Raw genomic sequence first — 27935 nt, 5'->3', positions numbered from 1 at the left:
CGGCTTCTTTTGACACAGGCTCGGAACTCCTTTCCCGGACGCGGAGCGGGAGCTCTCCCGACGCTGCCCGAGCCGCTGCAGGTGAGGGCGCAGCGGGCGCGGCGCTTCCCGGCCGGCGGGATCGCAACGGAACAAGGGGACACGGGAGACACCTGGAGCTGGAGCCGCTCCTGGAGAGGGCGTGCCATGACCGGCAGCAACCACGGCGAGTATCGGGGCTCGGTGCTGGCTGCCCCAAGGGAGCAGCAGGAGAGAACCTGGGCACCCCCTGCGCCTCTGCGGGCGGCAGAAACCCCGAAGGGAAGAAGGTCAGCGGTGGGGTCTGAGGTGACGATCGCTCCAGAAACGTCGGGAATGGTGTCCCAGACGCCTGGCACGCAGCAGCAGCCCCGGGGATTTCCCAAAAGGATTTCCCAAAAGGCCGCTTGATTTGGGACACTGAGGAGTGAGCTCTGTGCTCCTGGTGCCGGTCCTGCGCACCAGCCGATGATCCTGTCCTTCTCTCTCTCCTGCCTAGGAAGAGCCATTCTCCGTCCCTGGAAGGCCGTGGTGCAGCTCGCCAGAATCCGTGTTCAGGGGTTTATGTGGGAATCAGAGCAGAATGGATCGGTATCGATATTTCATCTTTAACCAGAGGAACATGGTCGTTCTGGGGATGTTCCAGATTGCCTTCAGCACCGTCTGTGTCACCAGTGGGTTCATAGATGGCATTTTCAGAACAGAGTCTCAGCTGGGCAAAACCAGAGCTCCAATTTGGGCTGGCATGGTAAACTTCTACTATATTTTCTATGCTTTGTTTTGCAGTGTTGTTTTTTTTTTTTTCCCACTGCTACATACTAGTACTCATATTGGGGGTGGGAGGGAAGGCAAGATTTCTTGCCAGCTTTTCCCTTGTTTCATGCTTTGAACTCAGTTAATAAAAGTTTCTTTATAATGATATAGGCAGAAGAGTGCAAGCAGACTTTCCTCTGAAGGAACTAAATTAAATACATTTCTGCTGGATGATATAGAAAGTGGGACATAGTGACAATTGACAGGGTTTTTTTTTGCAGAACAGTGGCCACAGAGAGGCCACCAAAGATTAGGAGGGGAACACCTCATCCTGTGTTCAGGCAGATGAACATCTGGGTGCTGATCTCTGTCCCACAGCACAGTGCCCCTAATTTTGGTACTGCAGTGAGGAGTGGGCAAGAGGTATCCCTGCTCCCTGGCATTCAGCACCCTGATTTACCCTGCTGAGCCATGCTGCAAGGAAATTACACTGAAGAGCTCTCTCCAGTGCAGAGGCTGCCTATCTCCTTTCATTGGTATCTTTCTTTCCTTCACAAGATGCATATGGACTTGGCAAAGCAATGTGCATTTTTAGCACATTAAATCAGATTTATTGAATCAGTTTCATTATTTTGCCTGACCCATAAAGCTCTGGTCAGCAGTAGCAAGGCTGTGTGGGTAGCAAGTGGGCGAGATGCATGTCACCCATGTTCTGCATCCAGGAGATGCTACAGAGGAAACCAGAAAAATGAGCAATTTCTGATGCTGCAGTTACTCTGATCCAAGCCTTGAAAACACTTTTTATTACTTTTCATTACTCTGTAGCAGTTTGTCTCCCAAGCTACCATCTCCTTTTGTGCTCTGCAGGTGATGGGTGTCCCAGGCGTCCTGGCTTTGTTCTCCTCGCAGAGGAAGAATCCAGTTCTTGTAAGCAAGAGGGGCAGATGGGTGTTTGTGTGTATGGGGCAAGGGCAAAATGTTGGGGCAATCAAAAACAGTTTGAGTAAGGAATGAGCTGACTGGTCCTCCTGCAGAATTAAGAGCTTATTTCTTTGAGTTTTCTTCACAAAAGCTGCTGTCTTTATCACCAAGAGGAGGAAGCAGTGTTACCTTGCTTTCTGCTGCAGCAGACAGGCACTGGGCCTAATAAAAAGCAACACTCTGTACAAACACTTCATTTCAATGCTTTTCTTTTGGTGGTCCTTCATGTCGTTAAGCGCTGTGTACACTAAAATATGAAAGGAGTTAAGAGGTTTGCATTTCCTGGGTAGGTTTCTCCAGCCATGTAAACTCCAAGGGAGGATATTGTATGCAAATTAGAGGTCTTTAAGTAGCACCTCTGATTAATATTCAGGACTCAGCTGTAACTCAGGAACTCAGTATTATGAAAACCTCTACTTCTCTTTGGCTTCTAAGTGACTGTTGCTGCTGGGGATGCTGCAGTGTTATGGTAGGTCAAAGGCTACCTGTAATGCTTGTATTTGCCCAAGGACAGCTTTTATTCCTGCTCCCCTTCTTTTTCTCACTAAAATTCTCTGTCTGTCTAGGTGAATGTACTGATAGTTGCTTCCATAGTCTCTTGTGTTGCCATCTTCATTGTAATAGTTTATAGCTCCTTGACACTGAGCTATGGTGAAGAGGAGGAGCTGAGTTCTGCCCCAGTCCATGTTATCCATACTGTAAGTATTGATGTCATGATTATCACTGGGGAACATGCCACCCTTAATCTGCAAGCAGTGCCAGATGTGGTTTACAAACAGAACCAGACTTCTAGGACAGGTGACACTAGGTCAGGTTGGCTGCTTTTGCTTCTTAGTGCAAAGGGGTGGTGTGGGCTGAGCCATGAAAAAACACTGGTGCTGCTCAGGGAAAAGTGCTGAGAGTATCCCTGGCCTGGTTTGAGAAAGTGGTTGCAAGGCTCAGATCTTTCCAACAAGCACCTCAGGTTACAGCAGTTACAGGGTCACCTGGTTAAACCTGCTGTTAGTTTAGGTGTATCCTCCACAGTAAAGCTGTAGAGAAGGAATGAAGCCCTTTTTGTACCTCCAGTCTACAAGTAATTGCTTGCTGTGGGAGTAAAGGCATTTCAGAGAGATTAAGCTGGTCATTGGTTTATTGCAGGACAAGTCAAAATGTCAGGCTGCTATAAGGTGCAGTGCAGCAAAACAATGTTTCTCATATTCAGTGTGGAGAAGAGCAGCCATTCCTTAGGGTTTTTATTCATTGTCAAAGCTATTTCCAAACCCAAAGCCATTACGTAGCATCTCACATTTAATCAGCAGCCTTATTTCACTGCTTGCTCTGTTTGAGGTTCATACTTGGTTTGTTTTTCAGAACACAGAAAAATCTTAAATAACACTGACTACGAATCAATCTCCTACCATGCAATCACAGCATTCTTGCAGTCGTTAGATTATTTTTTGTTGGAGAGTGTCACTTTTTGAATATGCCTTTACCATCTCATTTTATTTTGGCAGAGGTTCATACTCAGTAAAGTTGTCAAGGGTGCTAACATAGCCATGCTGGCTGTGTCCATCTGCAGTGCCTGTTCCGTGCTGGCCATGGCTTACCTGGGATGCCGGAGCCTTCCCTGCTGCTCCTGCTATGACAGTGTGACTGGGATGGTGAGTGGGGCACAACAAGTTTATTTCTACTGAATGTTCCTGGGAGGGGAAGAAACCAGGGAAAAAAGGTGTGTTTTTCTCCTATAAACCTAGTCTCAGCCCCTACCTCAGTCATGCAGGGTGAATTCTAAGAAATTAAGTGGGATATTAGAAGGGTTTTATATTTCTTATATTTTTTCCTTTAAAGGAAAAAATCTCCCTCTTATTTACAGTGTCATGTAAGAGCCAATATAAGTTATCTCTATTTTCCAAACCATTTGTGCTGAAGCTACTGTGGCTTAAATTTCCATAAATTCCTGCTCTCCTCAAAAACTGTTCCTCTCATCTTTAAGCCACCAGTTGCTTCTGGTGCAGCATTACAAAGACTTACTGGTACTTACTTACATGCTGGAACTTCAGTTTCAGCAGTAAAAGCATCTCCAGTGCTATGTGTGAAGTGTTGGGGTGCTGACATATGTAATTTACTCCTCGTTCATAAGGACTTTCCTCAAGTGATGGGGCCCACGGCATCTCTGCTAAATGAGCTGGGTAAAAAAATAAATACCAACTGCTTCTCTACTAGAGCAGTTCTGATGCTGTGTTATTAAACATGTGCATCCAGCCATTTGGTTTGGTAAGGAATTAAAGGGTACAGGCCACAAGGCAGCTGTTCTGACTAAAAACAGATTAGGTAACATGAAGCTGCTTTAAATTTTCAAACTAAAAGGTGTTAGGAGGCGTGGACTGCACAGACTTCTCAAATAAGTTCAGGTGTATCTTCTTGAACAAATTTCCAGGTGAGGTACTTGATGGTGCTGGTTTTTTTTCATAGGAATGGTTGCAGCCTAGTGAGGACCAAAATCAGGCTGTGGAAATGATTTGTGCTGTACAAAGTGAGTAACTCTTTTGCCTCCACATGTCTGGATGATCACCAGGGATGAGGAAGGAACATTCTGAAGAAGGTTTAAAATCCTGATAACCAAAATCCTGATAATCAAAAGGAACTCGGGATTTTGTGCAAATGTCTATACCACGTTTAATGGTTTTTGCTTTCTTTTCTCCCACAGGCCCTGGGGGGAGAATTTTTAATTTCACAGATCGGTTTCCAGCCCAGGATGTAGATGCAGAAGAAGACACATCCAAACCTCCACCATATATCAGAATGACTTGAAAAAGTGGCCGACCATTGTGTTCAAATGTGGCAAGAGAGATGCAATAAGTTCTTAATCTTTAAAGACGGTTATGCACTTTTCCTTGGCCCTTTGAAAAACACATGCAGAGCAAACTAGCGAATGCCCAGCACTGAGCAGAGATCACAGTGCAGAGGGAAAGATCTGCAGGTGATTTTGAACTTTTTTGTATGGTGAAAATACCTCATTGCTTCTGGAAAGTGAGAGTGTTTTTTCCTCCGGCTTTTGTACTTAAATCATGTCTTGTTTCACTAGAATTCATCATGTAGTTTGTGCAGCAGTACTAGCCTTAGGCATTTCAATTTTAAATACAATTCCTTTTTCTTCAACTGCTATCTCGATTTCTCCCTCTTCCTGCATGAATTATTAGGATGATAATGAAGGATGCCCTTCATCCTTGAGCTTCAGAGTGTTTTCCTTTTCTTCTTGGTAGGAATGGGGGCAAGTAAAGTTTTTGATGTGAAACCTTAATAATGGCATTCAGGTGCCTCAGGTCAAAATGTGTTAGTGCAATTAGTTTTAGCACTGAAGTTTAACTATAGAGTGTGGCAGGAACTGGAGCTGCAGTAGCTCCTTTTATGAAGTAACTTGAATACTCTAAATTCAGTTCAAGTTTTCCTATTTCGACTTTGTAGATTGAAAATTTAAAATAAATCCTTATTTTAGGGCCTATTTTGCTAAAATTTATTACAGATCTAGACAAAGATGTTTTGTTGTATTTTCTCTAGGGGACCTCTTGGTCCTCTACACCAAGGAATTACAGCTTCCAGTCAGGTTCTGTCATCTCCTGAAGTACATAGAATTCCCATATGTACTTTGTGTTTCACTTTTAGGTGGATGTCAAGTGTTTATCTTGCCTGCAGGCCTTGAGCAGGGAGTGGTAGATGACTTAACCCACGATACAGATTAACACAGCATTTGAACAGGGCCTGGAAAATGAGTTCCCATCTTGAGCAAGTGGGTAGTAGGATAAGTCATACCCACCATGAGGCATGGAAGTCCAGCAATTATCTCCTATCAAACTTCTCTAATTGCAGCACGTAAGGTGCCTTTTGTGGTCTCAAGAGAAGAGTTGTTCTTGATTTATTTTTTTCTCTAAAGACTGAAGTTCTTTTCATAATGCTGGCAAAGGGACTCCAATACCTAAATTGCTTTAAACTAAAGAGGGTGGGTTTAGATTAGATATTGGGAAGAAATTCTTTGCTGTAAGGGTGGTGACACACTGGCACAGACTGCCCAGAGAAGCTCAAGGCCATGCTGGATGGGACTCTGAGCAGCCTGGTCTAGTGGAACAGGTGATCTTTAAGGTCACTTCCAAACAATTCTATGATTCTATGAAGATGTTACAGCTTTTTTTTTTTTGTAATCTGGAACAGAGAAATACTCTTAGCCACATATTGAGGAAGTCTGGCACCCCTCTGTGTGTAAGGTGCTTGCCAAGTGTATTTTTGCTGACTTTAACCATTAAAATTATTAATGTCTGGGAATATCTGAGATCAAGAGAGCAGCCCTAACCACCAGGCTCCCTCCACAGCCCTTCTCAGGTCACATGTTGCTTCCTCCACTGCCCAGCTTCAGCCAGGGAAGCTGTCCCCATCTTTGGGTGCTTGGGCCTGCAGGTCCTACTCTGGCAACTTAATTATATGCCACAGTAGCCAAATTCTTCCTGACTTTGGCTCTAAATACCTTCATTACCTTGCCTGCAGAGCCACAGAAGGGTTGAGTTGGAAGGGATGTCTGGGGATCAGCTACTCCAATCCCCTCTATGCCAACCAAAACACAGCTGGTGTCTTGTTCATTTGGAGGTGTTAATGTTTGAATTGCTTTAATATATTAATTCAAACGTCGTGGTTCATAATGGGATGCTGTGCTTTTTCCTCTGAAATAGTGCCTGTCAACAGGCATCAAAGCACCGAGTGTGACTGCTCTCCCTGTCCTCAGATGCTTCTGGCACAGCTCCACACCATCTGCAATGAAATGCTGGGGAGTTTCTTCTTGTTTAACACAAACTGCTGTTCTTGTACATTAAAAGAACAGACAGACACCCTCAGAGGGTATTGGGCTCACTAATAGCTGACAGCAGCGTGGCTCTGGTCAGTCTAAAGCCGACTTTGCATTGCTACAGTGCACTGCTCAGCCTCTGCATCATTTCTGGGAGTTGTGGTCCCATTCAGAAGTGCTGTTCCATAACCAGTCATGATGTACTGAGCATAATTCAACAGCATTTGACTGCTGGTTGAACAGGGCAATTTGCTTTTACTGTGAGCGTGCAGAGCAACACGCCACCAGTCCTTTTCCAAATGCTGTGCTGTTTCCATCGGCTCAGCTCCATAATTCCTGGGATGAGGGTGGCAGTGCCACCATGGCTGCTGCAGGTCAGGTCCTCCTGGCACAGCTCTGGGACGCAATCCAAGTACCCAGCCTGGCTTTGAAAGCCTTTGAGGTGGCATTTATTGGCAGGCGTGGCAGGTTCTCATTTGGCTGTGAAACAGCCTTAGCAGCACATACTGAATTCTTAGAGTGCAAAAGAGGAGTATGCTCTATGCTGCTTCTGAATAAAAACGTATGCAACTGATTTATCAGCAGCTATAAGATGGCTTATTTCTTACACAGTCCTTCCAGTGGTGGAACTATTGCAGATCGCTCACAGACACGTGATTTCAACAGTTCTTTCTACAAAAGTGGGGGTTTTCCAGAAAAATGACAGCTGCAGAATGGAAATTGGTGGAAACTGATTATCAGTTTAATGTTTCTCCTCTTTAACTCTTCTCCTCTTTGGTTAGTGTTGCAGTAAATATATTCCTAACTGCAGTTTCCAGTGCTGTATTTAGCAGCCCATTCCACATGTGAGGTACAGTACCTTCCCAGAGCCTGCCTGCATCTCCAGGGATATTCCACAGCTTGTGTCACCCCCAGCTTTCACTGGTGGGTGTCAGGTGGAGTTATGGACCGCCGTTATGCACCCAAGCACTTTGTGCTCGCCTTGTGCCAGCATTGCTTGTATTAGGTCAAAGACAAGGCATTCACATAAAAAAAAAACTTCTTTACCTCAAGCAGGCTGAGGCAAACATTACCCTATTCCCTGACGCACAGAGCAAGGCACACAACATCCACGGGTGGATAAAGGCAAAGCCTGCCAGCCTCTCCGTTAGCAGTGGCCACAGTTAATCACCCAGTGTAATCAGAAGGTTAATCAGGGAAGCTGATTCTGGAAGTTAATGTTCAACTAAGGGCAAAGAATTTTTTGAAGTCATTTCCCCAACAGAAGGGGCAGGAGGTGCAGAGGAGGAGGGAAAGAGAAGGGATCTTCATCATGGTGAGGATCAGGGAACCCTTTCAGACACTTCTTTGACAACAAGCCTGTCTGGGATTTAAAATAAATTATATATTTTTTTATTTATTTGTATCTTTTATTTTATTTTATTTTTCATAGATATATATTTGGTGCAGTTCCTCCCCTGTGCTGCTGAGCTGCTGGTGCTCAGGGTCAGAGCAGCCTTTGCTGGGAACAAATGTGTTTCCCCTTTGCTGGCAAAAGGCAGTGAGAAAACAGGGGATACAAAGTCACAGTTGTGTGTCTGCATAGCCCACCCTGTTTTTGCATGAAGCAGTTGGAAATTGAAGTAAATCTTCACCGTAGGTAGATGAACTGGCCTAAAATATTTTGAGTGGGGAACATTGAGTGGGTCTTGCTCATTAAACATGCAAGGGAAAGGCAGACTACAGGAGAGAGCCTTAAAAGAGCTGGGAAAGGACAGGAGTGGTACTGATTAATCAAAATACAGATATGTTCTGAAAACAGGAAGTGGAATTTGCCTGCAGCTGAGAGGAGGAATATTCTTTTTTTTTTTTTTTTAATATACTCAGTAGAAACCCCACCTAATATAAGACACCCAATATGCATTTTTTTGGAGTCAGACTGTGTGATTTCTTGTTCCCTAGGATCACAGAACCACAGACTTCTTTATGTTGGAAAGGACCTTTAATACATTGAGTCCAACCACTGATCCTTATCAGTCCCTTCCAAACTGAGATATGATTCCATGATTCTCCAGCACCAACAGTGTGTAAGTATGGGGAAAAGTTGTTGAATTTACCTCTAACTTGAGGAGGGAAGCCCATTAAAGCAAACAGCATTTCCCAGCCTTCCCTAGGTGCTTCTCCATAAAAACAGGAACTGCTTTGTCCTGCACCTCTTCAGGTCTGTCTAACCCAAGCACATTATCAAACTGCACAGTTTCACTTGCACTTTCTGAGCTGCTGCAGTAATGTCTCTTCCTTCCTTCCTTCCTTCCTTCCTTGGTAGTTACAGCTTCAAAGTTGCAGAAATGTGTGTTCTCCTTCATTGACTTGACATTTATGTCATCTTAATTTAAAATTACTTTGTTTCATGGTTCGTGTTTCATCCTCTGCCTTCTGTCCACTACATGTTTTTAACTACACTCATCACTTTCTTCTTTAGTCAGTATTAGTTGTTATTATATGCTGTGTTTATGGCGGAACAGTGCATGCAGATATTGCTCAGCCCTTGCCCCCTGCCCAATAACCATAAGACTGACTCAGGGTGACAGATGGTGTTTTCAGCTTCCAAATTCTTTGCTCTAAGCATACCTTATATAGCAGTTGCCTCTGTGTTTCTAATTTTGTGTGATGCAGGCAGCCTCCCAACCCCAACTGACCCACGTTTTTGCTTCATTCAACAGTTCTTCACCCATAAAGCCTGAGAGCTGGAGCCTTAAAGCAGATGCTAGAGCTGGAATCCCACCAGTGTCAGGTATCACACATCAAAAAGAGCTGGAACTCCACACAGCACTCCCCCAAATGTTGCATTATGATGCAAAAGTATGCATGCCTATGGTGATGTGAATATACATGTTTTCTGGCCATCATTTTAGATATATAGATAGAATAGATCTTATATATCTTTATTTAGCCTCTGCTATCATCATGCATATAAATTAAATGTACCTACTTAATGACAGATGAAAGCATTGAAATCAACTCTTTCAGGTCAGGTGCAATTTGACAAAAGCACTGTGAGCCTTGAAGCAAAAAGACAAGGGCTGCCAGCATTTGTGCTTTTTTAACAGCAGCATCACAGTGACTCAGATATTAGCTCAGAATTGAAGCTAGCACTCCAGGGTAGTCGTGAGGATCCACAGGAACTTGAAAACCCTCTCTGATTAGCACATGCTTTCCTTAATCTACAGCTGAATCTTTGGTTGCTGAAGGCAGAAGCTCTTCACTGTCTCTATTTTGAGTGTGTTAAAAATACCTTGAAGTGAATAGAAAAGCTGTTTCATGTATTTTAGGGTCAGTTTAGTCTTCTCCTCTTTGTCTGCCCTTCCTTAACTGAAGAAAAGTCTGAAGGACAGAGGACTATGAAGGGCAAGGAGCACCTCAAAGCCCCCTGAGCATTTAAAGTGTTTTCCTGTACAGGAGTGGGTGTGAAGGATGTGGGGATGACCAGGCTTTGGAGAGGATAAATGGTTGGCAAATGCAGCTTCTGCTTTATGACTCCTGATTTAGAGGCCCAGTGTGATGTTTTCAGCAGTAAATCACTAGGTATTTTCAGAAAGAGGGAGTTTAGCATATTGCCTCACACCAGTCTTTTTTCTGCCTGTGACCTTTCCAAAGGGGCAGTGCAAACAGTAAACAATAATAACAGAAAAGGAAGTACTGAGCTAAGATCAGGGTCTTATGACTCTTAGTTTTCACATGCTAAGAGTTTCACCCAGCCTGGCCTTGAACACTTCTGGGGATGGGGGATCCACAGGTGCTCTGGGCAACCTGTGCCAGTGCCTCACCAGCCTCAGAGGGAAGAATGTCTTCTTAATAAGAGCAGCATATTTGTTAAATGCAGGCCAGGGAGAGGATTATGCTCTATTTTGGCGTTTTTGGTTTTGGTTTGTTTTTTTTTTTTTTTAATGATCACTGCTATTGCTGGGAAAATTTGTTTTCCATTAATTTCAAATTATTAGCTAAGGATTCAGTAATTCGTGACTCACATGAAGCAGTGATGATTCAGCGAGGCAGAAAACAATATATGTCAATAACATCCCCCCAGGGACTGTGCACCTCAGGGAATGTCCCTAGGTGACCAGTAGCTCTCACTTGCCTTCCTTTGAGCTCTGGAAATAGCTTCCAGACCTACAAGGAGCTGCCTTCAGCACGTGCTTCTATTTGGCAGGTGGGAGGCTGTGCAGAGCCCAGCGAATCCCAGAACACCCCTGGAAAACAGCAGCCATTCTTCCTCTCTCAATGCCTCCTCACAGCCCTCACTGATGATGCCATTCAGCTGGATAAATGAGGCCTCCTTTGGGCACCCTGCATCAACAGAGGAAGGAGAAAAAATCCCACATCCTCAGAGACATCCTCAGAACAGTGGTATTTTTTTGCGAGTCCTAGAATAATGACAACTTCTAATGTTATTTATTACTTTAGATTTAAGATTACGTGTTGGTGTTGTGTTGATTTCCACAGAAAAGTCAGACTGCCATTTAAAAGTAATATTACTATTACTTTTAAATAACATATGGCTCTACATTTATCTGGGAATTGCAATGTTAAGCAACATCAGTCAATGATCTCAAAAGTAGGACTCTGGGGAAAAAAAAAAGAGTATTAGAATTATTCTGGTGAAGTGAAAATACTCACAGAGAGGACAAGAAATATGACTTTCAACAAATTTATAAAAGTTAGAGGTTTTATTTCTGAATAAAATGAGACTAGAAGAAGAGTGATGGAGAAGACTCCTTTAGGGTCTTGATTTACATCCAAGGGTCAGTAATCACTATTTTTGTAACTGTTGTTTCACTTCCCATTCTGCTGGAACCCGAAATAAATACTGAACATGCCTCTGAATCATCAGGTGGGTGCTGCAGATGCCTCAAAATCACCCAGAGTCGTTGCAAGAGAGCACTGAAAGTAGTCCATGTATTGTGACAGTCTGTTTTGTAAAAATTGTCACCCACACAGACAGAAACTAGAAACTCCTTTAACTCCCTCGCAGCATTTTTTTAACCATATGGAATTATATTACCATTTCTATTATAATTATTGAAAACAAGTGGTAACAGTTAGTGGCAAAGCCAGTTTATTAGTTTTTTTGTGCCTTGCCTGCCCCCAGCACATACGAAAGAACACAACTTTACAGTCTGCTGAAGTGAAAACACATGTACAAAGTATTCAGTACTCTGACATCCATCCTGTGGGCAGAACATCACCACTGAAAGCCAGGGAGCAACACTGAATCCTGCATTACTGACCACACTGCCTCCATGGCAGAACCATTAAAACATGCTTTGTGCTGAACATGGAATTACACACTTGAACACCATTTGCACACAATTTTCATGACATGAGGGCCCTTATTTACAAGTTGTGATAACTCAAATAAAACTTAGCAGATGTGCAGGTGTTTCAGATCAAATTTAACAGTAACACTTGCAGCTACATGAATTTCTTACCCCAACCCCCAACCCAACTGACTTTAAAATTCTTAGTTCTAGGGTATTTTTATTAAAAACAAACAAACAAATAAAACAAACAAACAAAACCCCAAACCAACCAACCAAAACAAAACAAAACAAAAAAAACCCATGAAAACTTGCTGACATATTTAGTATACAAATAATTAAGAAGGATCCTTCTCACAAAAAGGATTAAGGACATGAGTGAAAAACAATCTGTCCAGCAGGACTGTAAACCATATTTACTTACCATAGTATAAACATCAATTTAAGATCAATAATTTTCTTAAAAGAAATCATTAAGGACACTAGTGTTAAAAAGATGATTGTTTCTGAAACAACTGTAAATTCTAGTCATGTAAGGTTCAGAGTGAATACAAAAGCTTCCTTTTACAAATGTTTCCTAAGCAAAATTACTGTCACAATTGAAGCAGCTTTATACAGGAAAAAGTACTACCTTTTGTTTAGATTCTTTTTAAACATCTTAATCATATTAGACCAAATTAAATGCTCCTTCAAAATCTAGAAAAAAGCCAATGCATTTTTTTTTCTGTATAAGCTGCAATGAAATTACACCTTAAGAATTGTAATAGTTTACATAACAACAGGAATCTTGTTTCAGTAATTTGTTTCTAAAGCAATCATTAGGGTGGCAGCTTCTGAACTAGCCCTTCCATTGAGTTTCCAGTAAGCAACACGTGCTACACATTGCCAATAAAGCAAAAAAAAAAAATCTTCCTTTATACTTCAAAAACTCAGTCACAAAACACTGTTTGACATGGCACGTGAATGAAGTCATAGATTGCATTCTATGCTTACATTTCACTTTATGCAGCTATGTGCAACTTAGCACCATTTTTGTTAAGAAACTGATCTTCAGATAGAACTGAAAAGAAGCAGTTGCAACTATGAGAACACAGAAAAAGGTGGTCCAAGAGGAAGAATTTCCCTCATCTTACCCCTACTAGCTCACATTAGTAATGCCAAGGATGCCCTACATACAGTCACAACATTATACATGCAGGCTTTCCCTCGAAAATCTGTAACAGATGATGTAGATGGTAGATTTACTCCATATTTCAAGACCCAATTTAGTTTGTGTTTGGAAATATTTTAAGAATGTACCATATTCCTAAGCATTCCCATTCCTGAAATATGTTATCAAGTTGGCTTTTCATGACATCTGAGAAGCACTCATGATCTCTTAAAGCCCTGCAAACCCTGTCTTTGAAAATCAGTATGCTTTTGCCAAATTCACCCAATCTTTTACTTACTCAACTCAAATACACCACATTTCAGAAATATGCCATTTAATTTTAGTAAGATCAGAGAACGCATGGATAGAGCCCCAACTTTACCCCAAATCCTGCGCTACAGTACTTTCCACAATATGGGTTAACATAGTTTGGTATCACATGCTAATTATGAAAAATTAACAAAGTTTTTAAGTATCAAGTAATTGTCTAGAGGTAGGGAGAAGTTAGTCAATTCCATTACCACTGCCATGAAGAAACAGACCAAGTTCATAGTGGAATGACAGGCCAAAACCTAGCAATTTGCACCGACACTGGCAGCCCAAACTTCGACAGACCTGTTTTTTTTTTTTTTTGCTTTTACAATAAAAAGGTACCTGCTTTCTAATTTCCTACTCTTCACCTAATATTCCTTCATATGCCAAAAATCTCCCCGCTTGCTGACCCAAAACCCAAGTTCCCTGGCTGTCACAAAAGGCTCTTTCTCCTACATTATTCCAACACAAGTAGCAACCAAAAGTATTAGTGAACTGGCGCACGAGTTATAATCTTACCACAAGTGATGAGAACAACCTCAGGCAGCAAGAGCTCAACTAGGATTGCTTTGTCAAAACTTGACAAAGTGAGTATGTTCCCATATATTTATAGTGAAATTTTAGTAATTCAGAAAGTACAATTACAAAGTGCAAGAGCATAAGATGGGCACATCTACACCAGGAAAAATTAAAATAAAAAACACATTAAAGTGCCAAAGAGATTTGCTATAGTTGCTACCAAAACCTGTAACTTTGCCAAAGATCAAAATTTTGAAGCACTTGCAAACAAGACTAGGTGTCACAAGCCAGTGACAATGTGACCTAACACCAGCAGGATGTGATAGGTTTTGGTTCAGGCTTTATATGTATTTCATCATGATCTGGGGGTTGACTAAGCATTAATGGCTTGTGACTTTTAAGCTTGTGAGCCAGTGTCATGAATATGGCCTCCACATGGTCATTGTCATTGGGGTTCTTGGCAGAGGTTTCAAACAATGGCATGCTGTGAGTGTCAGCAAACTTCTGGGCCAGGTCCGTGGGCACCTGAATAGCACTTCTCAGGTCACATTTATTTCCAACCAGAATCCGTGGTATGTCATTGGCAAGAAGGTGCTGTTTGCATTCCTCTATCCAGGATGGCAGGCTGTGGAAACTGGCAATGTTTGTCATATCATACACAAACACCACAGCATGGACATTCCTGTAGTAGTGCTGCACCATGCTCTTCCTGAAGCGCTCCTGGCCTGCAGTATCCCATAGCTGTATCTGAAAACAGAAAGAGAAGGAGAGGAAAAAATGTTTTATTACTCATCCTGGAAAATAACACAAATTACCCATAGTGAGAAGAGTTACATGATCACAGAAATCTACTCTTCTGAGTTAATCATACTGACAAGTTGGTGCTGAAGAAAACCGTTGCATTCACACAATTTCAGAAGCTTTGACTTTCAAAGCTTCTCACAAGTGAGGCCAGGAGGAATGATGACACTTGAGGGAAAATACAAATTTCTGAAAGTTTATTGGAGTATTTTTAAAGATTTTTATAAAAATGAATCCTGAAGTCTTAGCAATGGCACTTTCATTGGAAAATTAAATATGCGTTACTTCCCAATACAACTCTCAGCTGACACGATTTTTGTTATTGCCAAAAATAATCTCATCTTCCCCAAAATTTTGTTGTTATCATGATGTTAACTGGCATGTAAAAGTAGGAAGAAATCAAACCATGCTTGATTTCAACATCACCAACAAAAACAGGACAAAGAAATCTTTCTCTGCAGTGTGTTGGAATCAAACCCTCCTGTGATGAACATGTAACTTGTTTATTTAGTGCTTTAACTGGGACCATACTATGGTTTGTAGTATCAAGGCATGCATAAAAGGAAAAAATTAAAAAAAAAAAAAGAAAAAAAAGAGGAAAAGTATAAACCTCCTGTTAACACGTGGTTATTTCCAGGTACACACCATTCTGTCCAAACCAGACTGAACACAGGTGCTATAAGCATAGTCAGAATAGAAAGACATTCAGCAGAACTAAAATTCTTTCTAATTTCTGGGGTCCAGACTGAAACAAAATAAACAGGCTTTGTAGCACCAGCAGATGTAAGCAACAGCTAAGAGAAATCTTAAATACATTGATCATTCTGTGTAATGGAAGCCTGGAATCCTCAGACATGTAGAGAGTGCTCCAGAATTGTGGACGGTAATGTTTACCCAAACTTGCTCTTCAGGAGATAAGAACAGCAATGCACAGCAGTCAGAACCCCTTCACCTACAACACTGCATTACCTGTACACTGTCAGAAATAAACTGGGGTGTGGCTCTATCACACACACCTTAGTGATAGTGGAACATCTGAAAGACATTTGATTTCTTGGGAAAAGCTGAGTCCTAACTTCCTGTCTGCCTTGTACAGCTGATCGCTGATGGCTGAGGCAGTTTGATTAGTACTTCAGCTTTTGAGCAGAAAGGTTTTTGTCCCTGGGAATGAAAGGAGTTTTCCTTGAGACTCAGAACTCAAGGAATACTAAATGTTCTGCAGACAATGACGATAAATTTGAAATTTAATCTGTTCTCATGAAAGTCACAGCCACTATGTAATTGTTGAAATTGTTCTCCCTTTACCATAGCTCTGCATTCCTTTGATCCAAATGTTTCAGTAAAACTTCTTTAGAAATTGCAAGTATCTTGAAAATTGTCTTGTTTACCACTTTAACCAGTGACTTTTTATATTAGAAAAAAGGAAGGCCAAGTGCAAGGGAAATCTGCTAAGAGCAAGAAGATGCATCAGTGACAGAGAGGACTACAGTATCACATAAAGTTGTTTTGAAAGCTACAACAGTGGAAATACGGTGAAACTGAATAGAAGCAGATGCAAAGTCTTGATAGCAGTGACTGACAATAAGGACTTTTTCTTTAAGTAAAGGGTTCATCAGGTTGGAAATTATTAAAATGGATGACAATCCAGATCCACGAGTCAATCACAGGATGTTATGAATCAGTCATGCGACAGACGGAAGAAAAAAGAGTAAAAGTTGTTTCAGATGGTGTGACTTTTTCTGCAACATTATGTTCAGCCCTGGTCATCCATCCCCAAAAAAAAAAAACTCAGACTAGAGCAGGTGGGAATGGCAGCTACTGGTTGCAACAGGGGAACTGAGAACATCGTGAGAACATCAGAGCAGCTTGGCTTTTGTAGCCTAGTCCAGTTCTCTGCAGCTTTTGATCCAGACACTTAGAAAGACCTGTGTCTGTGTGCTGCTTCTGAAAGGGTCACTAACATTGTTAGGAAAGGCAAGGCAAGTTTCCCTGGCTCTGATCCCATGAAATGGTACTCAGTTGCAATCTGTCCCATTTTAGAGTAAACCCCCTCTTTTTGCCAATGGTATTACACTCTATGCACAACTGACAGCATCTCCGTGAATCTACACAATCAGGCTAAACAGGCACCTGTGTTTGGGTAAGATTCAGTCACACACCCAGGTGAGACAAACTTCCAGTTCTGTGCACTTATAAAACATCATAAAGTCAGGAGACTCATAGAAAATGTTCATGAATTTGAGAAATTAGAGGAAAAAGAAGTGCAGGCTGAAGCAATCCTATGTATAGACAATATCATGTTAAGGAATCATACAGATAAATCTTGGAAAATGCTGTATCAAATTAATGTAAAGAGGGAGTTCATTTTCACAGGCAGCTGTGAGCTTACAATTCTCTCCCCATCTTATTCACAGAGCAGAAATTGGTCATGCTTCAATCAAGCAGAGATCTGCAAGTGTACTGCCAGCCTTGGGTAAAGATGGGGAAATTAAATTAAAGGTTTACATAACTTGCAAGTGAAGCTTAAACTACAGCTCTTCCAAAATTTCATTTACATGCAGCATTCAAGCCTGAAGGGCATTATCAACTGAGTCATTTGCACTGAGAGGTAAATCCCTTTCCCAATGTTGAAAACCACACACTTCAGAAGTTTCTTTTTTCCCTTGTTCAAGGTGAACTTGAGGAAATGGATCCATTTCTGCCTCTCACCCCAAGTATTTTCTCTTCTGAAAAACAACACTGAAAATGTTCACATTAATGGGTTTGCACTGATGAAGTAACATTAAGATTACTATTTCATTGTTAGTCCAGTAACACCCATCTTCAGAGGACCACAGTTTTTATAATAACCCTTTAAAATATGCAGTTTGAATGTTTGGTTTAACAGCATAACTCAGCTAATAAAACTGTACAGAATCACTTGGTCACATTCCCTAGGAAAGACAAATGGCATAAAAAAAAATATTAAATACAACTGACTCAGCTATCACACCCCACCTTCTGATTCTGTCTTGTGGTCCAGAAAGGCTCTTTTCTAAACAAGGACTCACTTTGTATGTGTGGTTTATAACACACTGGTAAACACATGATTGGCCTCGATGCTATGTCTCCTTTAAAAAGGGAGAAAATTTGGAATAGTTCAAAGGTACAGAACACGCTGTTCGGACTTTCTTATTTGAATTTCATTTGTGCTTAGCTCTTTTAATGTAGGTCAGTGAAGACTGACATCATTGTTTTCTTCAATTTTCAATGCTTAGATCAATTGAGGAAGAGGAGAATTTAGAAAGCAGCAAACCCATTTGTTGAAAGATTTAATTTACTCGTCACATTTAGGCACCAGTGTTTGATATGAAGCTGTCAGCCTGCTGTACAAGGAATACACTTGTTCCTATGCCTTGGGAAGGCTACACAATGACTGTGTGGGAGAGAGTCAGCAAGAAGAACTGTGCTTGTGTTCCTGCCAATGACACAGCACTTTTCCAGCTGTGAAGGAAACAGTTACTGCTGTAGGAGCACAAGAAAGAACCATCCAGCTGGCTGGGGGAAGGGAGAAGGGAGAAGACACCACTTTATAACCTACTTTGATGCAAGAGGAAAAATTCCCTTCAGGGCACAGCAAGCACTACAATAATTTAGTTCATCAGAGCTTCTCTCTCCTGGTTCAACTGGTGGTGCTGGAGCTGACTGCTACATGTGAGAAAGGTGAAGAGGAGTGAGAGAAGTTGCCAAAACCACCCAAAATCAGTTCAAACTTGACAACACTCCCACGAAGAACTAGGGTCCTGGCCATAAGGATAGAATGTATTCCTTTAATGCTGAAACAGAACTTGCACAAAACAATGTGTCTCAGAAGAGCCTCCTTCACTTCTCCACCTTCCTCAACCAGCACTGGTTTATTTTACAGATAACATTCTCAAAAATGCAGCAAAACAATCTACAGAAACGTTATCTATGAGAATGGCACAATAACCTATGTGAAGCATCTCAGAGCTGTGGATTGTGCTACGTTCTTCACTTCTCTCCAACAAAGGCCAGGCATCATTCAGACGTGATGAAAATGCCAGTGAGTAAGATGGTGGTGACAAGACAAAATCCCTCAGGAGGTCTTTCCTCTGTCCGGACAAAGGAGTACAGAATTTCAGCTGTCAGAGAAATTCTAGTCAATGGTTTTACTAAAAAAAAAAAAAAAAAACACCACAAAAAAACCAACAAAAACTCCTATTCACCTTTCTTTTTCAGTTGAAAAATGATATGAGATAAAAAAATCCCACAAGAGTAGGAAAGCAAATTGGCTCTCCTATTCTTATATATCTTCCATTATTTCTTTAATCAGTAAATAAGCAAGGAAAAACTACAGCTTTCAGCTACATAACTGTAAGCTGTAGTTTTAATGCCTGATGATAGTAAATGCCCAAGTACAAGCTCAAGACTACTGCTAACTTCCTTTTTCTGCACAACTGAGCTTTCCCCATAGAAACAAACTAATACAAAAGCAGACGGGGATTCCGCTTAAAAGAGCTGGTAAACAAACTGCACCTGTAAGCTGTTACAGAGCATTCTGCAAATAATGGCCACAATCATCACACAGCAAACTCAACAGAATCCTGAAAATTAGAAGCTGAAACGCACTGCTCAATCCTGAACACTATTCAATTTCCTAATATGATCATAACAGTGGCACCTACATAGTTCTGTGGTGCTGAAGGTTAAAACAACTGTGGCGATCAACGAACGAAGATGCAGAATTTCTCAGAGGCAAAGCGCTGCTGCTAACAGGGACGAGTCAGACTAAACTACTGCTGAGACATCTCTATACAAGTAAAGTAAAGTGCCAATCAGCATCTGACAAAAGCCGCAGCCAGGTTTGGCCTACAGCAGGAATCGGGTTCACCACCACAGAAACCTGCGCCGCGCCCACCCTTCCCACAGGAGCAAGGCCGAGCGGCGGAACAGCGCCGGGGCAGACACAGCCGCGGCTGCCGGCGACGCGACCCCGCCGAACCGAGCTCCCGGGGCACGGCGGTGACGGAGGCCTGCAACACCCTGCCAGGCCCGGGGCGCGCCGCTCTCCCGGCCGCTGGAGGACGACGCCGGGCGCTGCCGCTCCGCCCGCCGCCCCCTCAGCCCGGGCCGGGCCCCGGGGTACCTTGATGCGCTCGCCGTCGATGGTGACGGCCCTCTCGCGGAAGTCCACGCCGATGGTGGCCTCGGTGCGCTGCGGGAAGCGGCCGGCGCAGAAGCGGTAGGTGAGGCACGTCTTGCCCACGTTGGAGTCGCCGATGACGATGATTTTGAAGATGCGCGAGCGGGCGGGGGGCAGCGCGCCGGGCAGCGCCCCGGAGCCCGTCAGGCTCAGCTCCAGCGAGGACTCCACGTCCCCCGCCGCCATCGCGGGCCCCGCGGCGGAGCCGCCGCCCGCCCCCGGCGCGGGCCGGTCTCGCGAGAGAGCCGCTGCTGCCGGCGGCAGGGGGCGCTGAGGGAGCGGGAGCCGGAGCCGGGAAGGGGGAGCGGGAGCCGGGAGCGGGGAGTGGGAGCTGGGAGCCGGGAGGGGAGAGCGGGAGCCGGAGGCGGGAGGGGAGAGCGGGAGCCGGGAGCGGGGAGCGGGAGCCGGAGCAAGGAGGGGAGAGCGGGAGCCGGGAGCGGGAGGGGGGAGTGGGAGCCGGGAGCCGGGGGGGGGGGGGGGGGAGCGGGAAGGGGAAGCCGGAGCCGGGAGAGGAGAGCGGGAGCCGGGAGCGGGGAGGGGGGAACGGGAGCCGGGAGCCGGAGCCGGGAGGGGAGAGCGGGAGCGGGGAGCGGGGAGTGGGAGCTGGGAGCCGGGAACGGGAGCCGGGAGCGGGAGGGGGGAGCGGGAGCCGGAGCCGTAGCCCGGAGCGGGGAGCGGCTCGGGAATCTCTGAGCAGCGGGCAGGGCCGACCCCGCCGCCGTCCGGGCGGCCCGGATGCCGCGAGGTGTGGAGTGTGAAAGGCGCCTTTTTTTTTTTTTTTTTTTCCGAATTTTTAAAAGTTTAATAGTAATGAAATGGTGATAAAAATAGTGATACGGTTAGAGGAATGAAAATTTAGGGTTAGGACAATTACAAGTGTACAATAAAAAGCGAAGAATTACGGACGCCCGGATGCTCTCGGGCACTTAAGCCACGACAAGCATGCCTTGTGAATAAAGGAATAACCCTTAAAAGTGTACACTGTTGCATATTCATACATACTTCATGCTTATGCATACATTCTATTCAAAACAAGAAACTCTCTCTGGTATATGTCAACTGCTTCTTTTAGTCCCCACGGCGTCTTCGAGTCTGAGCAAGGCCTGAAGAAATTAGCTTCTTCTGATAAGAAAACCATAAATTCCCTTTCTCTGGAAGATTTAGGTGTTCTGTGACTGTTATCTCGAAGCGAGTATCTCATTCCTTTTAAAAAACCCCACATACATAGTTTCTATTTTAACTACTAAAGCTTCATTTTAACTACAAAACTACATTTACCATACTATTAAAATGTTATTACAGCACAACTAATCAATATACCATAATACATACAGTATTCAATTTAATATTTGCGAAAAGCCAATCATAAAATATGCATTTTTCACATGGAGTATGTAAGATTTTCTTACAAATGGTTGCTTCATTTTTGTCTGCCTTCCAGCCTAATCAGTGGGAAGGGAGACTGGGTCTGTGAAACAGAGAGCTGCCAGGAAGATCTAAGTGATGGCCAGGTGCTCCAAAAACAAAATATTTGTTGGTACAAATGCCTTGTTGTGGTTTGGGACTGGACAGGCTTCAATGTTCTCAGACCCGGGGGAGGTTAACAAAGCTTGGGAAGAAGGATGTACCACTGAGGACAAAGTGGATGTCCCATAGTGCACACCAAAAACGCAGAATTTAGGGGCCACAAGGACATGTGGCAGAACTCCCAGGATAAGGAAGAAAGAAACAGAGACAACTCAGTAACTGTGCTGAAGTCGGCTGCCAGTGGGTAACAGGAATTCCGGCAGGGGCAGATCCCGACCGGCTCACAGAGCACCGGCACAAAAACCCACTGGCCACAAAGGAGAGAGACTGAGCAGGGGTTCATTAGAGAGGTGAGAGAACCATTGACCACTAGAAGACAGAAGAACACTGATTAGTATGAGAATCGTGTGACTTGGAGCCAATGAACACCAATCCCTTTGCTAAAATGTATAAATAGTAAAAGTTCTGAGAGTTGGGGTACTTATCTGTTGAATATCACGGGAGCACCAGGTTTGTGCAATCTGAAACAGATCATGTCTCTCTTGAGTAGTTACTGGCTTGTTGGACATGAGGTAACAAATCCGGTTTTTGCAGATGACATGGTGTCAGAGACTGAAGTAGTTCATGCCTCAAACATTGATATAAAGTTTTGCTCATTATAACAAAAACCGTGTAAAGAAGCTACAACCAAAGAAGCCTCCCTGGAGATACCTCACTGGGACTTTGGACTGATAGTCAAACTGCTGAGATTAGATAAAGGGAAAACCCATTCTTCAATCACCTGAAACAAATGAGCCAACAAGGAAAAGAATGTGAGCCAAACGCAGCTGCCATGCTAAGAATCATCCCTGGCTTGCTTCGGGGTGGGGGAGGCCCACAGACCCCTTTGCTGGGAGCAGGTTTGCCCAGATTTGACCCCAACTGATATAGGGGGAGGAGGTTTGGGTGTGTTGGAACCTCTGCTCAGGGGCAGGGAACCCATCCCCCCTTCCACAAACTGGCTGTGGAGCCCCCAGTGGGACATTCCCGTGAGAGGCAGCTGAGGGGGTGCCTTAATCCATGAAAGGCCCCCCCAAAGTGCCCCCCGAGTCATTCCTGAAACCTGGCACCACAGCGCTGCAGGTGATGCAAAAAACCCAGAATCTATTGTAAGGGACAATGACAAACTCCCCCCCCCCAGGCAGGTGCCTGGATTTCCCTACCTGGCCTGAGCAGATATTAACCCATCAGATTCCATGTTTTTTGGGAGGACCTTCACCACCAAGAAGACCAGCTGGAGAGGATCAAGGGAGCATTGTTGGGATCCACAGAGTGGTGACATTTTCCTTATTGTGCCCCTGACCACTTGGGGTTTCTGCCTGCACAAATAATAAATGATCCTGAGATCCTAAAGATCAGCTGTCACATAGTTATAGGAGTGTTTTGAGCAACCCATTATTACTCGTATAAAAACAAGAGACTAGACTAAATTTAAAAATTAAAATATCCAGAGTTCAGAGCAACTTCAGTTACAGTGCCCATCTTAGTTTTTGGCACTCCCTTTCCATCTCTCTTGGACCAATCCCTAAGACTGTAAAGATGCTCCTCCACCCTGTCATCCTCTTCTGAGACAGGGTGATTCCATTTATGATTTCAAATAATTCATTGTGTCAAAGAAGAGGAGTAATTTTATCGAAGGGAGATTAGAGGGTGGGGGGAGGAGGTTGTACCACCCTCGGGTTCCTACTGTCCCTTGCACAGAACTGTTCCTTCTTGCACCCAGAATGCAAAATGTGTTTTGGCTAAGGAGAGGAAGCAGAAGCAAGCCCATCTCTATAAGCCCAATGATCGAAGAATTAGAGAAATGCTAATTGTAGTGGGGGGGTACTCTGATTTGGGCTCTGCCTAAAAAAGGTGAGTTTAAACAGCTGTTCACAGGCCAACAGCTTTGTTCTGGGTTATACCAGGGGGGCCAAAGTGAATCAGAATTAGATCCGAGCTCTTCAACAGCTCTTAGCTTCTTTTATTTCAACAGTCAGGATTTAAATGGCAGAATCAACACCCCACCTAGTGGCTGAGGGCATTCCTAGTCTTTAGTACTCAGCTATTTTTAAATGAGCACCCGAAAATCTTGCCTGTGAATTTGCCTCACGATACTGCCAACAGCCACCATAGTTCCTGTTTTGTTAGCCCTGAGACAGACAGAACCTCCTTCACGGGAAATACAGCTGGCCCCTGAAAAAATAGACTTAGAGTAAATAACCTCATTTAAACCTGAGAGTTTAAATTTTGTCTCAGATGTGGACGCTTTTATGTGAGCTATTTCAGTGTGACACTGGAAATTTCATCACTGCTGCTATACTTGAAGGAATAAAGATGTTGATTAGATCCTTACATTTCATCCAGCACAGACTATTTCTGGATATTCCTTTTCCTTTCTAATATATTTGGAAACCAGCAAAGAGAATTGAATTTATTTATTGTCACAGAATAAATTTAAAATGCTTCTTGCTATAAAAGCTTTTGAAAAAGCTTTTGGTTTTCTTCTTTTGCAAGGACAAGTACTTTTAATGCACTCCTCAGATGTGCTCAGTGAATGAACACATAAGAGCCTAAATTCACAGCTATTTTTATTTAGCAGATGTAGAATTTTCCAAGAAAGGGGATTCTGAAAATAGTTGCAAGTCTCTGGACTTGCTTAGCATTTCAAGAATAGTTATTTCTGCTGTCTCCTGAAGGAATATGTTAGTCCCATGAAAATGCAGAGTGTTCAATATCTTAAAATTGCATCTACTAGGTTCTAAGTCAAGGAACAAATTAGGGGGGAAAAGTGTAAGTCTAAGGCTGTCTCATTTACTTGTTTTTTTCTGATCAAAAAGCTTCCAGGTGATTTAATGACAAGTAGTTTAAAAATGCTTTTAGAGTCTCTTTAAAGCTTTTTTTTTTAAGTTTTCCAGAGATACTGTACCTCTGACTTCTTGTGGGGCTTTGGTGTGACGCTTCACATCCTCCATTTTTGCAGGAAACAGTCCTGTGCTTTTGCAAGGAAAAGTTCTACTATTGCAAGACTTGACTCTGCAAGTTTTAAGGAGAGTTTGAAACCTCTCCCCACACGTTCCTTTATGACAAAATACAGATGGCAGAAATGTTGGAGCAGCTTTTTAAGAGATGGGAATCTATCTTTGCACTGAAATGAAGTTTTGACACAGCTGCTTTACTGCCAGTTACCAGAATGTGCCTTTCATATTCACTTCCACGCCCTTATTCTTGTCAAAACAATAAACCAAAAAGGTTTTCTGAAAATTAAAAGCAACAAAACCTTTCCCATTTCTGGTCTGTGCTTGGATGTCTTCCTCATTGCATGCCTGGAACGAGCTGATGTGACAACTCAGTAATTTCTGCACCAAGAGCTCGGCGCAGCAACCAGGGCTCCTCACACACCCCAGCCCTGTAGCAGCACTGCCTGCATGTCCTGGTGCTGGCCATGCCCTCTGCCCTGGTGGGATGGCTCATCCAAGGGGAATCAGAAAGAGCAGGGAGCACCCTGACAGCAGAGCTGCAGACTGCCAGTGAGCAGCAAAGTGTGTGATCAACCAAAAACTGTTTCCTTGCTTTCTCTATAGCTGTACGTGCTGTGTTAAGGGTTGTCTGCATGACCCAAAGGGTCATCAAATGCCACAAGGCTTCTATATTTACCTGTGTGCACCAATGCCCCAGTAAATCATCCCCAGGCAGCAAACAAACCCAGCTGTATTGTGATTTGCCTTCATGTTGAGACCTTGACTCACAAGACCTTAAAGTAAGGATATATTATGCATTTTATTATCTGGTAACAGGTTTTTCTTCCAACAGTTTAATCTCAGGGTGTGGTTTTGTTACTCATTTCTGCAAGAATAAGCTTTCCATCTTTTCCCAGGCTCACTCTTGTAATGCAGGGCATAGTCCTACTGTGATTTCAACTAAGGCATTGAATAAAAATACATACTGTCACAGTTTCACCCCAGGCAGCCACCAAGTCCCAGAGAGCTGCTCCCAGAGATCCAAAAGGATCAGGGAGAGAATCAGAGCAGTAAAAACCTGAAAACCCGTGGGTTGAGATAAAGACAGTTTAATAGGGAAAGGAAAAGCCACACACACAAGCAAAGCAAAAGAAGGAATGAATTCCCTGCTTTCCCATGGGCAGGCAGCTGTTCAGCTATCTCTGGAGAGCTGAGCAGGTAACTTGGCATGATTTGACATTGGCCCAACACCAGGCACCCGTGAGAGTCGCTCACTCACTCTGCCACAGCCGGGCAGAGGACAGAGAAAAAAGCTAACAAAGGGCTCATGAGTTGAGATAAGTCCTGGGAGAGACACTTCAAGGGCAAAACAGGCTCAAATTAAGGTTGCAAAGTGAATTTCTTACTAACAGAATCAGAGGAGAATAAGGAGAAGTAAAACAAGCCCTTAAAACACCATTTGCCTCCAGCCCCTCCCTGTTTCCCACCGACAGCTCAGGGAGACAGGGCAGTCTCTTGGTCAGTTCATCACTGAGATTTTCCTCCACTGCTCTGGGAGAGGAGTCTTTCCCCTGTGAGACTGTGGGGGAGACAGTTCTCCACAAACTTCTCCAGCATGGCTCCAAATCTCACAAGCAGCAGTCCTCCCAAAACTGCTGCAATGCGAGTCCCTGCCACAGGCACACAGTCCTCCTAAAAATCCTCTCTCCACCAGGTCTCCCAGTGGACCAGAGCCTCCTCCAGGCTCTCCCACTGGTGAGGGCACCTCCCCCATGGGCTGCTGGTGGATCTCTGCATTCCCCATGGATCCCCAGGGGCTGTGGGTGGATCTCTGCATTCCCCATGGATCCCCAGGGGCTGCTGGTGGATCTCTGCATTCCCCATGGATCCCCATGGGCTGTGGGTGGATCTCTGCATTCCCCATGGATCCCCAGGGGCTGTGGGTGGATCTCTGCATTCCCCATGGATGCCCAGGGGCTGTGGGTGGATCTCTGCATTCCCCATGGATCCCCAGGGGCTGCAGGGGCACAGCTGCTTCGCCATGGTCTCACCACAACCTGCAGAGGAATCTCAACTCCAGCACCTGGAGCACCTCCTTCCCTTCCTTCTACTGACCTTGGTGTCTCCATGTTGTTTTCCTTCACATGTTCTCACCTCCTCCTCCTCTTCCCTGACTAGGAGAAAAACCTCATGACTTTGTTTTGATTTTCTTCTTAAATATGTCATCACAGTGGAGTTGCCAACCTCTCTCCTTGGCCCAGTTTTGGCCAGCAGCAGGTCCATCTTCAGAGCCATCAGAGATTGGCTCTGCTGGACATAGTGGGAAGCTTCCAGGAGCTTTCCACAGGAGCCACCTCTGTGGCCCCCCCTGCTACCAAAAACCAGGCTGTGCAAAACCAATACATTTGGGAAGACTCCAAATGTGCCCCCCTTTCCCTCTTCTCCTCACTTTATAGTGAGCATGATGTCACATGGTCTGGAATATCCCTTTGGTCACTTGGGCTCACCTGTCCGGGCTGTGTCTCCTCCCACTCTCCCAAACTCTCCCAGCTTCCTCACCAGTGTGGCAGCAGGAAAAGCAGAAAAGGCCTTGGCTCTGTGTAAGCCCTGCTCAGCAATAACGAAAACATCTCTGTGTTATCAACCCTGTGTTCAGCACAAATCCAAAATATCCCCATAGCAGTACTGGTACACTGCACCCAGGACACTCAGTCTTCAAGGTGTCAGCCACAAATATCTGCTTTTTGAGAGGGTCACAGGTGAGGGAATATTCAAAAGCAAATACTAGGATGTATTCGTGCTATTGAAAGTACTATGATCTCATTAGGAAGAACAATTTATATGTATGTAGAAAAAGAAAAAAAAAAAATCCCCAAAACTGATGGGGCCCATGCATTTGATAATATACATAGGTATGAGACAAAAGCTTATTTTCCTGACGGTTTGCTAAGATGTCCTTTCAGATATCAGATTTATACACTTTTTTTTACTGTATTCAGAGTATAAGCCTTATAAATAAGGATAAATACTGCTTGTTTATTACTTATTCCAGTGGCCTCAGTCTTTTCTTAACATTTGGCAACAGCCAGTGCCTGCAGCCTGGCACTGAGCTCAATTTGCCTCCTCAGCTTCAGCTTAGCTGCAGCACAAGGCTTTTCCTCCATTTAGGTAAATTTAGGTCACCATACGTTTTTCACATAGCTTGTATGCAATTTTTGTACCTGTCAATAATTTAGAAAAGGCAGGATGGTTTCAGTGCCAGCAGGGTCCTGCAGTATTAAACAGAACATAAAGGACATGGTGGATAAGGTGCTCATCAGGTGACAAAACAAGAATTCAGAAGAACAAACAAGTTCACTCTTCAATAAAGCAAAGATTGGATTTTTTTTCCCCCAGCTCAAAGAGTTACATTTCACTAAGACATTTGACTGATACTGCAAGTGAAGTGAGATGCAGAATTGTGAATGTTTGATGAGTCCAGTGAGGAAAAGAAATACTTGAAATGCACGATGTAAACAGTCAGAAGCCAAAATTTTCCTAAAATTTTATAAAAATTCTTGTGGATTATAAAGACAACTGTAAG

At 43.7% G+C, this 27935-nt stretch overlaps 2 protein-coding genes across 3 annotated transcripts; one reads left to right on the top strand and one right to left on the bottom strand.

Annotated features, from left to right (window-relative positions):
- The first annotated feature begins 17 nt into the window (after window positions 1-17).
- On the top strand, window positions 18-17150 carry LOC128806394 (uncharacterized). Of its 2 annotated transcripts, XR_008436801.1 has the most exons (11): window positions 18-81; window positions 518-766; window positions 1639-1698; window positions 2319-2450; window positions 3249-3395; window positions 4207-4267; window positions 4442-4714; window positions 8507-8631; window positions 9268-9338; window positions 10755-10951; window positions 17059-17150. XR_008436801.1 is itself a non-coding variant. In XM_053975908.1 (7 exons), the coding sequence occupies exons 2-7, from the start codon at window positions 602-604 to the stop codon at window positions 4543-4545; spliced, it is 669 nt and encodes a 222-aa protein (XP_053831883.1). In that variant the 5' UTR covers window positions 18-81; window positions 518-601; the 3' UTR covers window positions 4546-5034. The 2 variants fall into 2 exon arrangements, 1 of the variants encoding a protein (XP_053831883.1); XM_053975908.1 differs by lacking the exons at window positions 8507-8631; window positions 9268-9338; window positions 10755-10951; window positions 17059-17150 and having other exon boundaries at window positions 4442-5034.
- On the bottom strand, window positions 11638-20063 carry RAB33B (RAB33B, member RAS oncogene family). Its single transcript, XM_053975907.1, has 2 exons — window positions 19791-20063; window positions 11638-14590 (listed from the first exon to the last, which is right to left on the bottom strand). The coding sequence occupies exons 1-2, from the start codon at window positions 20031-20033 to the stop codon at window positions 14147-14149; spliced, it is 687 nt and encodes a 228-aa protein (XP_053831882.1). The 5' UTR covers window positions 20034-20063; the 3' UTR covers window positions 11638-14146.
- Between the last annotated feature and the right edge of the window lie 7872 nt (window positions 20064-27935).

The sequence above is a fragment of the Vidua macroura genome, chromosome 4 (genome assembly GCF_024509145.1).
Source record: "Vidua macroura isolate BioBank_ID:100142 chromosome 4, ASM2450914v1, whole genome shotgun sequence".
NCBI lineage: Eukaryota > Metazoa > Chordata > Aves > Passeriformes > Viduidae > Vidua > Vidua macroura.
The sequence above is the reverse complement of the archived record's forward strand: the minus strand, read 5'-3'. Positions and strand labels throughout refer to the sequence as shown.